The sequence below is a fragment of the Mesoplodon densirostris genome, chromosome 9 (assembly GCF_025265405.1).
Source record: "Mesoplodon densirostris isolate mMesDen1 chromosome 9, mMesDen1 primary haplotype, whole genome shotgun sequence".
Classification (NCBI taxonomy): Eukaryota; Metazoa; Chordata; class Mammalia; order Artiodactyla; family Ziphiidae; genus Mesoplodon; species Mesoplodon densirostris.
Window position 1 is genome coordinate 39,302,131 of NC_082669.1, and position 17,196 is coordinate 39,319,326.

At 38.1% G+C, this 17,196-nt stretch overlaps 1 protein-coding gene across 1 annotated transcript in view; it reads right to left on the minus strand.

The window, feature by feature from the left end:
* Nucleotides 1–17,196, minus strand: part of SP4 (Sp4 transcription factor) — a 73,208-nt gene that overhangs the window by 25,574 nt on the left and 30,438 nt on the right. Inside the window, exon 3 of the mRNA XM_060107804.1 lies at nucleotides 8,451–8,679. Coding sequence (XP_059963787.1) covers nucleotides 8,451–8,679 — 229 coding nt within the window. The remainder of the gene's footprint in view (nucleotides 1–8,450; nucleotides 8,680–17,196) is intronic.

Consider the following 17,196-nt stretch of genomic DNA (forward strand, 5'->3'; position numbering starts at 1 on the left):
GAGCTCCCTGGACCTACTCCCCAGTGAAACCAGTGCAAATGATAACAAAAAAAAAGCAAATACCATTTACAATCTCTGGAAATGGCCCTATGAGTATACAGCAAATAAAGAAACATTTATTCATGAAAATCAAATAGAACTTGGTAAGAAGACTGTGAGTCTGCTGTATTTGAACCAATACTCACTCTGTCTCTCCCTCCTCCTTCCACCTCACCTGACACAGAAACACTATAGACTTGTGCAATCAACAACAGGGTTTCCTCTTCTCCCACCCTTCTAGTTGCTGGGTTATCTCCCCAAGAGAGGCAGGACATCAGTATTTCTCAATCGACCCGCAGCTACCTGTTACTGAGGCTAAGTTTCAGGTGAGTGTGGCTGACAGATGGGGAACAACCTTCTTCCACCCAATCCCAACCCCTGAGACACAGGCTCAACCTTGGATAAGGCATGATGAAAACACTGGGGTCCAGATGACCCTTGACCCAGCTCATTTGTAGTTCATAAATCAGAGGTTCCAAGCCTTGAGTGACCAGCCAACAAAACTTGAGGCTACTGCTGACCTCCTGCCCCCACGTGCTCAGCTCCTAGACCACAGAATGAATAGGGAGAAATGTGTCACTGTCCCAACCCCTAGTTCAAGAATCATGACACAGAGATTTTGGCCAGAGAGAGAGCATACCATAAAACAGAAGGCTCCAAATCTCTTCCCAAGAAATTGACTTCATTTGCAACAAAGTGTGGAGAGGTTTGAGCCTAAGGATGATTTTAAAGACAGTGGGGATTGTTGCAAAAGGCAACTGGGAGGAGACTAATAGATTCACTGGAGACATAAGCTAAACTATAGACTGCTAGGTTGCCAGAGAGAACTGAGGAAAGAGGTAGCCGGCAGGAGTCCTACAGGATCAGAATAAATCTCAAGCACAGACCTAAGTTCTGCCTTTTAAAACTCTGATTGGATCAGCCTATAGAGCAATATACGCTTCAGGGTATTACTGAAAACAGACCAATCAGCTGGCAATTAGTGGAGCTTAACAGCTGGGTGTGGTCAGGGAAAGAGCCAAAAAAATCCCTACCAAAACCACTGTCATCCCAGGGTCACTAAGAAGCAACATGCTTCATACTGGGGGGAAGGAGTGGGGGCAGGGATTTTCATTAAAATAATCCAGCTCCTCACTAAACAAACAAGCAAACAACAGTAACAAGCCAGGGGTGGGAGAAGGACAGAAGGCAGTACTAGGAGTTGCTACAATATATTATTTCTCCAGTTTCCAACAAAAAATTATGAGACGTGCAAAAACCAGAAACAAAGAAGGAAAAAACTACCTATACACTAGAGAAAAAGCAGGCAAGAGAAATTACCTGTGAGAGCAAACAAATTTAACAAGATTTCAAAGCAGCCATTATGAATACGTTCAAAGAACTAAAAGGACATCATGATTAAATAAGTAAAGCAAGGAGGTATAATGACAACGTCACATCAAACAGAGAATATCAATAAAGAGCTAGAAATGATTTTTTAAAGAACCAATTAGAAACTCTTGAGATAAAAGGTACAACTGAAATGAAAAATTCACAAGAGGGACTCAAGAGAAGGAAGAAATAGTGAAACTGAAGACAGTTCAATAGAGATTATGCAACCCAAAAAGCAAACAAGAAACAGAAGAAGAATAAATAGAATGTCAGAGAAATGTGGAACACCAACATATGAATGAGAATACCAGGAGGAGAGGAGAGGAGAGGGAAAAGGGGAGTGGGGGATGAAGCAGAAAAAAATATCAAAGAAATAATAGCTGAAAACTCATGAAAAACATTAACCTACACTTTCAGGAAGCTCAACAAACTCCAAATACGATAAATGTAGAGATCTACAAATAGACACTTCACACTAAAAATCCTGAAACCCAAAGACAAGGACGAAATCTTGAAAACAGCAAGAAATATGACTCATCACTTAAAGGGAAAGCCCAGTAGGATTAAAGGCTGACTTCTCAGTAGAAACATATTCAAGTACCCCAAAACAAAACAAAAAACAAAAAAACCCCACAAAAACAACCTCAAACAAGAATCCTATATCCAGCAGAGCTATCTTTCAAAAAAGATACTCCCAGATAAACAAAAACTAAGAGAATGTGTTGCTAGTAGACTTGCTTTGCAAGAAATACTAAAGGAAGTTCTTTAAGCTGAAAGCAAGTGAAACCAGCAAGTAATTCAAATATATATAAAGAAACAAAAGCGCACTAGCAAAGGTAATTATGTAATTATAAAGGACAGTGTAAGTGCATATGTCTTCTCAACTTATTTAAAAAGCAATTTTGGGCTTCCCTGGTGGCACAGTGGTTAAGAATCCACCTGCCAATGCAGGGGACATGGGTTCGATCCCTGGTCTGGGAAGATCCCACATGCCGCAGAACAACTAAGCCCACGTGCCACAACTACTTAGCCTGTGCTCTAGAGCCTGCGAGCCACAACTACTGAGTCTGCGTGCCACAACTACTGAAGCCCACACACCTAGAGCCCATGCTCTGCAACAAGAGAAGCCACTGCAATGAGAAGCCCATGCACCACCACAAAGAGTAGCCCCTGCTTGCCACAACTAGGAAAAGCCCACATGCAGCAACAAAGACCCAAAGCAGCCAAAAACAAAGTAATTAAATATGGTTTAATAAAAAATAAAAAGCAATTTTATAAAACAATATGTATAAAATGTATTGTCAAGCCTGTAACATTAGAGAAATGCAACATATGTGACATATCTGCCAATAACAGCCCAAAGGAGGTGGCTGGGAGCAAAGCCATAAGGAAATGACCCCAAATGGGAACTCAAATTCATGGGAAGAAATAAAGAGAACCAGAAATGACAAAGTTAACATAGCAAATTTAAAAGACATAAATTTATAAAAATAATAATTATAACAACATATTGTGGGGTTTGTAACACTTATGTATAACAGTAATACCATAAAAAGAAGCACAAGGGAACAGACCTATATAGGAGTAACATTTCTATAACTCACTGGAATTAAGTTACTGTAAATCTTAAACTGATTATGAAAAATTAATATATTGTAAGGCCTAGAGCAAGCACTAGAGAAATAAGCACAGTGAAAACATCATTAATGAAATTAAAATGCTATATTACAAATTAAAATGATATTAATTTAATTCAAAAGAAAGCAGTAAGGGAGGGATAGGGGAGCAGAAAAAGACATGAGACAGAAAACAAAAGGTAAAATGGCAGACATAAATTCATTATATTGATAATAACATCAAATGCAAATGGATTATATAAACTAATAAAAAGGTAGGTTTTGTCAGATTAGATTCAAAACAAGATCCAACTATGTACCATCTATAGCTGACACACTTTACATTTAAAGGCACAAAAATACAAAGATATTGAAAAAGATGGAAAATGGTATCATGCAAACAACCACAGGAAAGCTGGAATGGCTATACTAATACCAGACAAAATAAACATTAAACAAAAGATATTAGAAATAAAGAGAGAAATTTGATAAGGATAAATGGGTCAATCCATCAGGAAACATACATGCATTTAAACAAGAGTAAAAAGAGAGTGCCAGGGTCTTCCCTGGTGGCGCAGTGGTTGGGAGTCCGCCTGCCGATGCAGGGGACATGGGTTCGTGCCCCGGTACGGGGGGATCCCACATGCCGCAGAGCGGCTGGGCCCGTGAGCCATGGCCGCTGAGCCTGCGCGTCCGGAGCCTGTGCTCCGCAAAGGGAGAGGCCACAACAGTGAGAGGCCCGCATGCTGCAAAAAAAAAAGAGAGTGCCAAAACAGAAGTAAAAACTGACAAACATGAAAGGAGAAATAGACAATTCAATGATAATAGCTGGAGATTTCAATACTCTATCTTCAATGATGTTTCCACAAAACAACTAGGCAGAAGATCAACAAGGAAGCAGAAGACTTGAATAACACTGTAAATAAACAAGACCTAACAGACATCCACAGACCACTCCAGCCAACAACAGCATTCTTCTCAAGAGCGCATGGAATGTTCTCCAGGACAGATCATATACTAGGCTGTGAAACAAATCTCAGTAAATTTAAAAGGACAGAAATAACAAAGTTTTCTGACCACAGTGGAAGAAAACTAGAAATCATTTATAGGAGGAAACTGGGAAATTCACAAATACCTAGCAATTAAAAAATATACTCCTAAATAACCAATGGGTCAAAGAAGAAATCAAAAGGGAAATCATAAAAGACTTTGAGATGAAGGAAAATGAAAACACAACATACCAAAACTTAGCGGATACATATAAAGTAATGCTTAGAGGGAAACTTACAGCTGTAAATATCTATATTTAAAAAGATCCTACCTCAAACCTGTCAGAATGGCTAGTATCCAAAAGAGAACAAATAACAAATGTAGGCAAGGATATGGAGAAAAGGAAGCTCTCGTGCACTGTTGTTGGGAACGTAAATTGGTACAACTGCTACGCCAAACAGTATGATACTCCTCAAAAAATTAAAAATAGAACTAATATAAGACCCAGGAATTCCACTCCTGGGTATTTATCCAAAGAAAGTGAAAACACTAATTAGAAAAGATACATGCAACCTTATGTTCACTTCATCATTATTCACAATAGTCAAGATATGGAAGCCACCTAAATGTCCATCAATAGATGAATGGATAAAGAAGATGTGGTGTGTGTGTATGTGTGTGTATATATATATACACACACACACACACAATAGAAAATTACTCAGCCACAAAAAAAAGAATTAAATCTTGCCATTTTTGACAACGTGGATGGACCTAGAGAATATTATGCTAAGTGAAACAAGTCAGACAGAGAAAGACAAATACTGAATGATTTTACTTATATGTGGAATCTAAACAACAAAATAAATGAACAAACATAACAAAACAGAAACAGAGTTATAGATACAGAGAACAAACAGGTGGTTGTCAGAGAAGAGGGATGTGGAGGGAGGAAAAAAATAGGTGAGGGAGATTGAGAGGTACAAACTGCCAGTTAAAAAATAAATGAGTCAGGGCTTCCCTGGTGGCACAGTGGTTGTGAGTCCGCCTGCCGATGCAGGGGACACGGGCTCATGCCCCGGTCCAGGAAGATCCCACATGCCGCAGAGCGGCTGGGCCCGTGAGCCATGGCCGCTGAGCCTGCGCGTCCAGAGCCTGTGCTCCACAACGGGAGAGGCCACAGCAGTGAGAGGCCCGCGTACCGCAAAAAAATAAATAAATAAATAAATAAATGAGTCAAGGGGATGAAATGTACAGTGTGGGGAATAGGGTCAATAACTATGTAATAATTTTGTACAGTGATAATATCATAACTAGACTTACTGTGATCATTGTAAAATGTATAGAAATAGTGATTCACTATACTGTGTAACAGGAACTAACAGTGTTGTAGGTCAGTTACACCTCAAAAACAAACAAACAACTCACAGAAAAAGAGATCAGATTTGTGGTTACCAGAGGAGGGGAAATGGATGAAGGCAGTCAGAAAATACAAACTTCCAGTTCTAAGATAAATAAGTACTAGGAATGTAATCTACAACATGATAAATATAAGTAACACTGTTGTATGTTATATATGAAAATTGTTGAGAGCTAAATCCTAACAGTCCTCATCACAAGGAAAAATATTTTTTCTATTTCTTTAATTTTGTAGCTACACAAGATGATAGATGTTCACTAAACTTATTATGATAATCATTTCATGATGTATTAAGTCATATTATTATGCTGTACACTTTAAACTTATACAGTGCTGTACATCAATTATATCTCAATAAAACTGGAAGGAAAAAAGATCTTAAATAATGTAAACTTCCATCTTAAGACAGTAAAACAGAGCAAATTAAATCTAAAATAAAGCAAGCAGAAGAAAGAAAATAATAAAGAACAAAGCAGAAACTAATGAATTAGAGAATACAAAAACAATAGAGAAAAATCAATGGAACCAAAGGCTGATTAAAGGTCAACATAACCAACAAGCCATTAGGGAGACTAACAACAAAAAAAGAAGACTCAAATTACTAGAATCAGAAATGAAAAAGGGGATATCACTACCAACCTTACAGAAATAAAAAGGATTATAAAGGAATACCAAGAACAATTGTATACCAATTACTTAAAAAACTGTAAGATGAACAAATTCTTAGAAAGATACGAAGTACCAAAGCTGACTCAAGAACAAGACAGAACTCAGAACAAGTAATGGGGTTGAATTAGTAGTCAAAAAAATACACACAGGAAAAGCCCAGTGAGCTTCACAGGTTCACAGAACATTTTAAAAATGAATACCAGTTCTTCACAAACTTTCAAAAAATGAAACTGGAGAGAAGACTTCCCAACTCATTCTACAAGGCCAGTAATACCTTTGCTCAAATTAAAGGCATTATAAGAAAACTACAGACCAGTATCTCTCATGAACATGCATGCCAAAATCCTCAACACAATAGTAAAAAAACAAATCCATCAACATATAAAAAGAATTACATAGCATGACCAAGTTGTATTTATCCCATGAATGCAAAAGTACTTTAACATTTAACATTTAATTTAATCAATTAATGTAATATACTATATTGACAGAATAAAAAACAAAACTACATGACCATCTCAACAGATGAAGAAAAGCATCTGACACAGTCAAAAACCCTTTCCTGTTGGGTGAGTTGGAAGACTCATACTCCCCAATGTCAGAAGTTACCACAAAGCCAAAGTCACCAGGACAGTGTGGTATTGGCATAGAGACAGACATACAGATCAATGAAACAGAACTGAAGAGTCTAGAAATAAACCTATGTGTCTATGATCAACTGATTTTTGACAAGGGTGCCAAAACCATCCAAAGAATGGGGAAGGGACAGTCTTTCAACAAATGGTGTTGGATGAACCCTTACCTCACACCAGTTACAAAAATTAACCCCCGAATTGATCAAAGACCTAAATGTAAGAACAAAAACTATAAACCTCTTGTAAGAAAAGTGGGAATCTTTGTGACCTCAGATTGGGCAATGGATTCTTGGATATGACACCAAAAGCAGAAGCACCGAAAGAAAAGACTGGACTTCACAATTAAAAACTTTTGTGCTTCAAAGGACATTATCAAGAAAGTGAAAAGACAACTCAGAGACCGGGAAGAAATATTTCAAATCATAAATCTGATAAGGGACCTGTATCCAGAATATATGAAGAACTATAATAATTCAATAATAAAAAGACAAATAATCTAATTAAAATAGGCATAAGATCTTAATAGACAATTCTCTAAAGAAGACACACAGGGACTTCCCTGGTGGCACAGTGGTTAAGAATCCACCTGCCAATACAGGGGACATGGGTTCGATCCCTGGTCTGGGAAGATCCACATGCTGCATAGCAACTAAGCCCGTGAGCTACAACTACTGAGCCCGCATGCCACAACTACTGAAGCCCACGTGCCTAGACCCTGTGCTCCACAACAAGAGAAGCCACCGCAATGAGAAGCCCGTGCACCACAATGAAGAGTAGCCCTCACTTGCCACAACTAGAGAAAGCCCGTGCGCAGCAACAAAGACCCAATGCAGCCAAAAATAAATAAATTAATTTTTTAAAAAAAGATACACAAATGGCCAACAGTAAGCACACGAAAACATACTTTATATCATTAGTCATCAGGGAAATGCAAATCAAAAACAAAAATTTGTATAAGAATATTTGTAGCAGCATAAGAGCCAAAAGGTGGAAAAAATTCCAAATGTCCAACAACTGATGAATGGATAAGTAAAATATTGTATATCCATACAATGGAATATTATTTTGTTCATTAAAAAGAATGAAGAACTGACACATGCTATAATATGGATCAACTTTGAAAACTTGCTAAGTGAATGAAACCAGTCACAAAACCCACATATTTTGTGATTCCATTTATATGAATGTCTAGAATAGGCAAATCTATACACAGAAATTAGTTTAGTGGTTGCCTAGAGCTGGGAGGGAAGAAGGAGTGATAACTAAATAATACAGGATTTGTTTTCAGGGGAACAAAAAAGTTCTAAAATTGACTGTGGTGATGGATGTACAACTCTGAATATATTAAAAACCACTGAAATGTACAGTTTAAATGAGTGAATTACATGGTATGTAAGTTTGACATCAATAAAGTTGTTTTAAAATTTTACATAAATAAATGAAGAAAGAAAACCATAAAAGAAAGTATAAGGTACATGGTAGAGGACCACTGAAATCCTATTCCCAGAATAGCTCAATCTAATACCCTTCATAACAATACTGTATCTCAACTCTTGGGCTATAAAGCTAGTGATGTTCTAATGATCGAAGTACTCAGCCAATGGCTTGATTTTAACTAATACCCTACGTGCCTTGATTACATGTAATTGTTCATTACATGTTAGCTATTATACTAGTCTCCACTGAGTTGGGTGGCAATACAACATTTACCTTCCTTCTCCTTCCCTACAATTAGGACAGGAACAGGCAACTCTTCGAAGCCTCTTGCCAGGCTGCACCTCTTGATCAGAAGCCTGCTGGCCTTGCTGCAAATGCACTTGTGTGAGTTGGTCAGGACTAACAGCACCTATAGTTGCATTAGCAATTCCTCCAACTGCTACGGTTACAGGAGCTATTGTAGCTTGTTGGACTTTCACTCCATCTTGTCCTTGCTGCTGACCTAAAAATGAGAGGGGAAAAGAGTATTACAATGTTTTCTATTCCTAAAAAAAGGATTTAAAAAATTTCCATATGGACACTTTAAAGCTACCATATTTGTTCTAACAGATTATCTGTGTAAAGTACAAAAGCAAAGGGGTTAATTTAAGTTTTATACTATGCCAATCCTCCTAAAATATAATATTCTAACCTTAGCAGCTCAGGCTGCCTCTATATCTGGTTGGTGGGACTACACATAAATTTTAACCCTCTTGTGGCTTAATTTCTCCATCTGTAAAATGAAGATTAATAATCCTTGCTACCTTACTACCTCACTGAAGTGCTGTGACGATTCATGAGACATTTTTTGAGATCCTCAGATGAAAGATGTTATATAAATACAAAGCATTATTATGACCATTTCCACAGTAAGCAACATATCTCATTCACTCCATGAAAATACAGGAATAAAAAGTAACTAAACAAAGGATTAAGTATAATGGACATTTCTCATTCCTAAACACTTTAAATTAAGCAACATCTCTTTACTGATGAGTCTTTTTTTAATTTTACACACTGAGTTAAGCAGCTTTTTAAAAATGCAATACCATGCATGATTATTACATACTGTCACTAAAATCACAGAACAGACATTTAGGATATTATTACTTCATTCACTCATGTTATATAGCTTAGTTTTCACCTCTCAGGTCAGTACACATACCAACTTGGCTATGTTGGCTTAGGAAAAATATGATAAGCAATATATAATATGACAAAATTTACATGGCTTAAGTTGATCCTGAGTGTATATGAGTATGCCTTATAATTATACTTTCTCTCAACATAGTTCTACTTTCTCAGGTGTGGGAATAGCAAGTATGTGAAGGGGCAGAAAAGAAAACACCCATTTATGAAGGAATGCTCCCACCTCAAAGTTGATGTAAGAATTAAATATGTTAATTTTTACAAACCCCTTACCACCACCAGTGCCTAGCAAAGAATTGTTCATTACATGTTAGCTATTATTATTACTAGTCTTCACTGAGTTGAGTGGCAATACAAGAATAAAATATGGTTGCAGAAACAAACATGTTGAGTACTGCATATAAAATAAAAGGGTTTATTTTAAAGCTGCATACGTAGTACTTTAAACATGCGAAGCAACCACGAAAAGACAATAAAAATTAGCAAGTGAGAAAATAGCACACATTTTCAAAACAAAATTAAACCTTTGACTCTGCCAGCCAAAGTCAATCTCACCCTCCTCTGTGTAGTCACAGCAATCTGAAACCTTTGGTAGCACCAATAACTTTAATACAAATAAACTATATGTGGGGCTTCCCTGGTGGTGCAGTGGTTAAGGATCCACCTGCCAATGCAGGGGACACAGGTTCGAGCCCTGGTCCGGGAAGATCCCACATGTTGCAAAGCAACTAAGCCCGTGCGCCACAACTACTGAGCCTGCACTCTAGAGCCCACGAGCCACAAAGACTGAGCCTGTGTGCCTGGAGCCTGTGCTCCACAACAAGAGAAGCCACCACAATGAGAAGCCCACGCACAGCACGGTAGAGTGGCCCACACTCACCACAACTAGAGAAGAGCCTGCGCGCAGCAACGAAGACCCAACACAGCCAAAAATTAATAATAAAAAAAAATATGTGTTCTGTCACTGCTTTAGTAGAGACACATATTTTAGTTCTTCTAGTAAAGTTTAAATTTCCGTTCACCTTTGCATTAACAAGGTGTGATAGGTAAAGAAATGAAAAGTAAAGTGAGAAGTTGTGGGTTCACGTCCCATTCAGTGACTGTACACTTGGAGATCCTCATTTTCCTCACCTCTAATACTACTGACCTCCCTAAAATTCCTGTCCCTTATCTACTTCAAAGAGTTGTTTATGAAGATCAAATTGATTTTCTAATGGGTAAAGGCTTTGTAAACTGTAAAGCAATATGTAAAGTATAATTATTATGCCTCAGTGCAGCTTTCGGGCACACATACGTTCTATATACTCGGTAAAACCAGATTCCTTAAGGATGACCTTGGCTAAGCAAACTATTCAAACTACTTATGCATCTAGAAGCACAGTGATACACATACTCCCTATTTACTGGGGGAAAAAAAGCGTTTTTGGAAATGGGAGTTCTATTCAAACCAGCACTAAACACTATACAAAGTCTTCACAGCTTGGTCCCTATGGAGATGTAGGTATTTCAGGTTGGCAAGTATTCTTTATGTCTCCTGAAGTCATGAGATACTTCTGGCCGTAATTTTTCCAGCTACTGTTTATACAACAGTTGGTCATTCCTTTCAGGTTGCAATGATATTTATTTAAGATGCCCTTCATTATGTCAAAGAACTGCTAGAGATCCATGATCACTGGCTGATCATACCATTTCAACAGACACTCGAGCCTCCCTACGAACGTTTATTTGTTCAATGCCTAAACAACTTGAGGAGTTATTTCAAGGAATACTACTAAGCAAACCATATTTGAATTTAAATATTTAAGCCTGACAACTCTATTGACTTCTTAACCTAGATGTCCCAGACAGTTCAACAACAGCTCAATACTACTTTTCTTTCATTTCTACTGTGACCGATCAAGAACAAGCCACCAAACTCCTTACTAAGGCCTCCAAGGCCCTGCTCAAGTTTAACTCCACCCACCTCTCAGGCTTCATCTTGTATTAGTCCCTCCCTTGCTCGCTCTACTCCTAACACACTTGCCTTTTTCTCTGGTTCTCAAACAAATCAGGCTCATTCGCTGCTTAGGGCCTTTGCACACACTCTCTAGGCTGGGCGAGGATGCCTCTGCACCCAGATCTTTGCACACTGACTCGTTAGTAACAGTCTGATCTCAGTTCAAATCCTCCTCTTTAGAAACGCCATTCCTGACCACATCATCATAGTTTCCCTTAGTCCATTTCTGTACCATCACCAAGTTTTGTCTTACTTGCCTTAAATTATCTTGTCCTTTTATTTTTTCTGTCTTCGCCTCACTTCTGAATGTTCAGTGCCATGGTAACAGAGATCCTGCCTGTTATGTTCACTGCTGTATCTCCAGATGTGGAACAGAGCCCAAACAACAGAGCCACTCAATAACATAAGCTTAATAAAGGAAAGTTTAAAAGAAAAACACATTTTAATGCTGTTTTGATCATATCACTTCTGTGCTCAGTAACTTTCATTCATTCCCCATTGACCAAAGTCTGGCATTCAAAGGACTCCACCACAGGGACTTAGTTCCTGGCTCACAGATTTCCTCCTAAAGGCCAAATCCAATGTGCATTTTCTCAATGCACATAAATAAGACTGCACTGCTGCACGTGACACCACTGAGTACTCTGTCCTTAAAACCTGACTGTCGGAGCTAACTCCCTACATTCTCAGAAACTCTTCCTCTCTGTTAGCTTTCCCCATCAGCATTTAAACCTAAACTGACGTCACATTCTTAAAAGATTCACCTACACTGGTTGCCTTTACTCCTCATTTCCCATTCTTTCTTTCTATCTATCTATCTATCTATCTATCTATCTATCTATCTATCGGCTGTGTTGGGTCTTCGTGCTGCACATGGGCTTTCTCTACTTGTGGAGAGCAGGGACTACTCTTCATTGCGGTGCTCAGCCTTCTCAGAGCACAGGCTCAGTAGTTGTGGTGCACGGGCTTAGCTGCTCCACGGCATGTGGGATCTTTCCCATATCAGGGCTCGAACCCGTGTCCCCTGCATTGGCAAGTGGATTCTTAACCACTGCACCACCAGGGAAGTCCCTCCCATTCTCTCTTTAAACTACTGAAATTAGGTGTCCAACCCATCATTCTGCTAAAATGATGACAGAAGGAACGATTTCTCTGATGGTAAACCCAAACATACTCTTCCCTTGGATCTTATTTCACCTCTGGAGCACCTGGAGCTGCTAATCCCACCCTCTTCTTGAAATGCTCTCCTTCTTGGGCTTCTCTGGTACTACTCACCACTGCTGTTCCTCCCACTTCTCTAGCCACCCCCACATAGTTCCAACTTCTCATTCTAACTTGCTCCTTGGTTTATTCACACACTTTCATAACTTTTACTACTATGTGTAAGCTGTATCTCCCAAATCTGTACCTTATGCTCAAACACCTCTCATAAGTGTCAGACTCTTCGTGTCATCTGCCAGGGAACATTTCCACACAGATTTTTCACAGGGAATCTGTCTAGGAATCAGACAGGTTATCCCACAAAAATGGTACTCCGAGCTACCATTTTCTCTTGCTTGATTACTACAACAGCTTCCTAAACAGGTCTCCCCGCTACCACTGTCCTCTATAAGTTCATTCTTAACATTGTTTCCAGAAGAATCATACTTGCAGAACTATTATACAATAAGAATATCCTGGGGCTTCCCTGGTGGCTCAGTGGTTAAGAATCCGCCTGCCAGTGCAGGGGACACGGGTTCGAGCCCTGGCCCAGGAAGATCCCACACGCTGTGGAGCAACTAAGCCCGTGCGCCACCACTACTGAGCCTGCGCTCTAGAGCCCACATGCTGCAACTACTGAAGCCCAAGGGCCTAGAGCCTGTGCTCCAAAATAAGAGAAGCCACTGCAATGAGAAGCCCGCTCACCGCAACTAGAGAAAGCCCACGTGCAGCAACGAAGACCCAACGCAGCCAAAAATAAATAAATAAATAAATAATTTTAAAGTGTATATTGGAAAAAAAAGAATATTCTGTAATAGATAAAAAGAATGAAAGAAATCTTTATGCACTAACCTAAATAAACCTCTAAAATATATGGCTGAATGAAACAAAGTTACTGATGTTTACGTTATGATATATACTACAGACACTATATATTTCCTACAATGATTTTCACAGCTAATACATAAATTGAAAAAAGTCTGAAAGGATATGGAACAAACTGATTAACAGTGCTTACTTCTAAAAGGGGGTCTGAGAGACTGGAATGTAGTCAGCAGGAGTGTTAGCCTGCACTTTTTTTTTAACAAGGAAAATGTTTCCATGTATTACTAGCATATTAAAGATTAATTTTAAAAGGAAAAAACCTGCTGGTAATTAACAGACCCAATATGGAAGTTTATTATTGCTTTTATCTGCATTTATCTGATTCCTAATAGAATTGAACATGTTCTTCAAATATGTGTTGGCCATCTGAATACCTTTTCTGAACTGTGTGTTCAAATCCTTTGCCATTTATCTACTATGGCTTAGGTCTTTTCTTTTGTGTAGCTCTATTTATTAAGGACACTTTGTCTTGTTTAAAATATTTTCTATGATGTATAAGCTTTAACCACATATATTAAAACCAAAGGAAATATGGCTAGGTCAAGCCCTGCAAAGTCAGCTATAAATGACATTTTAAAAACTCTGATGCCTTCACAACATTTAAATACAATGGGAATACAAGGGGAGAAGTAGAAATAATAAAAGATGAAGATACAACCTTATTGTCCATTTCCTTTGACTGTACTGATTTGATCCTCTTAGCATTTCACACCAACCCTTTGAGGGAAGTAGGACAGTTAATATTTTCATTTTATAAATAAGAGAATATAATCCAACTGGTCCTTATTTATTCTTATGGAAAAAAAACATGACTTGCAAGATTTGAATGACAGGTAACATTACTGTGTACGTAAAATAGGCCTATACATTTGAAAAATAAAAGAAACCCCAACTATCTATCGGTAAAAAAATTAACCCAACTACCAATTCACTGAAAATGATCTATTTAATAATAGTGAAGCACAGGTTCAAAATACTATGTTAAGTACATGTTTCATAATTGTGTTTTTTACACTTAGTCTAGGATATAAGATTATCTACTAGATTTGAACAGGAAAAACAAAAACTGTTGACTTCCATAATATAAAACTTCCTGTGGAGGGCTAGAGGGACTTCTTACTCTTCTGAAAACATTAAAATGATTCTTAAATCAGCCTATTTTGGTTTATTTATTTCCTCTACAGATTTGCCTGGGAGTCTGTCTATACAAAGGCCTCTGAAGGAAAGAATATATGTCTCCTTACTTTGATGCAAATAATTTTCAATAACTATACTCTGAAATAGGATTTGGTTGCCTTATAATCTAACTTAAAACAGACAAGAAGGCTGTGTATTCCTAAACATAAAAAGATAACCAGGTATGTCTAGGGCTGGGGGGCAGGGCGAGTAGGGAGAAGAAATGGGAAGTGACTGCTAATGTCCCTGGGGTTTCTTTATGAGGTTATGAAAATGTCCTAAAATTATATCATGGTGATGGATACACAATTCTGTGAATACACTAAAAGCCACTGAATGTAAACTTTAGATGGCTGTATCGTATGGTATATGAATCACACCTCAATAAAGCTGTTCAAAAAAAAAATTTAACTAAAAATTCTACTCTTGTTGGCTCTAAGTCTCTTTAAACTAGTGATTCTCACCTGGAGGTATTTTTGTCTTCCAGGGGATATTTGGCAATATCTAGAGACATTTTTGGTTTTCACAACTTGGACAGTATTACTGGTATTTAGTGGATAGACGCCAGGGATGCTCTTAAACATCTTACAGTGTACAGGACAGGCCCTCAAAACAAAGAATTATTTGGTCTAAAATGTCAATAGTGCTGAGGTTAAGCAACCCTACTTAAACTGAGCTTCCATAACTCAACTAATGTTCATGGCCCTAATTTATTCATTATAAACAACCAGAACCAAAATCAAATATATGAAAAATTAAAACATGGTACATTTATATGCCTAGAAAAATGATAAACTATATGCGTCTCCATTAAAAAAAAAAAAAAAAAAAGCAACTACATGACTCTGAATTAAAGCCCTTACAAAGAGAGTAATATACATTTGGGAACAGACTTTGACAGATATATGACTTGGATAGATTCCATAGTACAGTGGTAGTAAAAAAAATAATACCTTGAGTTTGAAATTATGCTTATTCCAAAATACTTCTTTACCTATTGAAGAGCTGCCAACTCTGTGTTTTTCTACAGATGAACTATAACCTGAGAACATTAAGAAATAACTGAGTCTTCTCTGCACTTCTTAAATGAAAGTGAACTATATATTAGCAAATGATTTCCATGACCTACCATGGGTCATGTACAAGTTGTAAACCTATACTGAGTCCCTGAGTAGGTACAACAGACAGTTTAGCAATACCTATAGATTAAACAGAGCTTTGAAGTCAGGCAGATCTATCTTTGAGTTCTAAATCCCTGTAGTTTCTTCCTTGGAGTGGCAGGAAGTAACTGAGATAACGCATGTAATACAGTTAGCACAATGTCTGGAGTACAATAAACACTCAATGTTAACTCCAATACATCTGAAATTGCATAACTGGTTAAGTACAAATACTTAATAACAGCCGCTCAGATTTCTATAAGTCTTAGATCTTTGCATAAGAACCTAGTGTACAAGTGAGATTTATTCATTCGACAAACATTTCCTGAGTATCTGCTACATGCTTAACACTGCTGGAGAAATAAACAGAGTCTGACTTGAAACTCGAACGTGTGGGGAAGACAAGTTTAAACAAATAATTATAATATGTGCTACAACAAAAATATACATAAGATGCCTAAGTAGTACAGAGGAAGATGATTTACTGGAAAGGAGAAACAATGAAGGTTTCATGGAGGAGATAAAATCACTGCCAGGTAGAAAGAATAAAGGTAAACAGGAAGGCAATGGGAATGGGTATATTTACAGGCATGTCTCTGAGACAGCATATTGCTGGAGATTACAGTTCCAGGAAACGAGGGGCTACAGGTAGTGCTGGAGGGATAGATCAGGAAGGGCCTTATTCAGTTTCTTAAACAAGTGACTTTCTAGGGTGGGGGTGCAAGGGGTGGATCCTTGTTAAAATATCATGGCCACCCCTCCCTTCCCCAACCAGAGAATAGCTGCCATATAATAATCACCTACATTTACTGAATTTATTAAATGGCCAGAATACATAATCAACTACTTTATACTTTATCACCTAATGCCCTCTCTGAAGGCTCTGAGAGGTTATGTAAATTTCCCAAGGTTATACAGCTGCTATCAAGTACAGCTGCTATCAAGTTACAAAGCCAGGGTGTGAACCTTGTTCAGCCTGAATCCAGAGCCCTGCACTCTTTTCCAGGTGGCTATGGTATCTCCTTGGGAACCAGGGATATTATTTGGGCTTTGGAGGCAACAGAGAGTTATCAATGGTCTTAAACAGAAAATTAATGGATTCACGGTCACACTTTAGATACAACATTGCCAAACAATCAATGGAATGGAGTGTGGAAGTTCTATTCATAATTTTCAAATAAGACCTGTAGAAGACCCATCATTAAATCCTCCGTATTACATTATGGACATGACTTTATCAGTGTTCTAACATGACCTTTACATAGATTAGATAGGAAAGCTGCCTAAACCAGCCCTATGCATCAATTTAAGATTTTGCTTTTCAGGGCTTCCCTGGTGGCGCAGTGGTTGAGAGTCCGCCTGCCGATGCAGGGGACACGGGTTCGTGCCCCTATCCCGGAAGATCCCACATGCC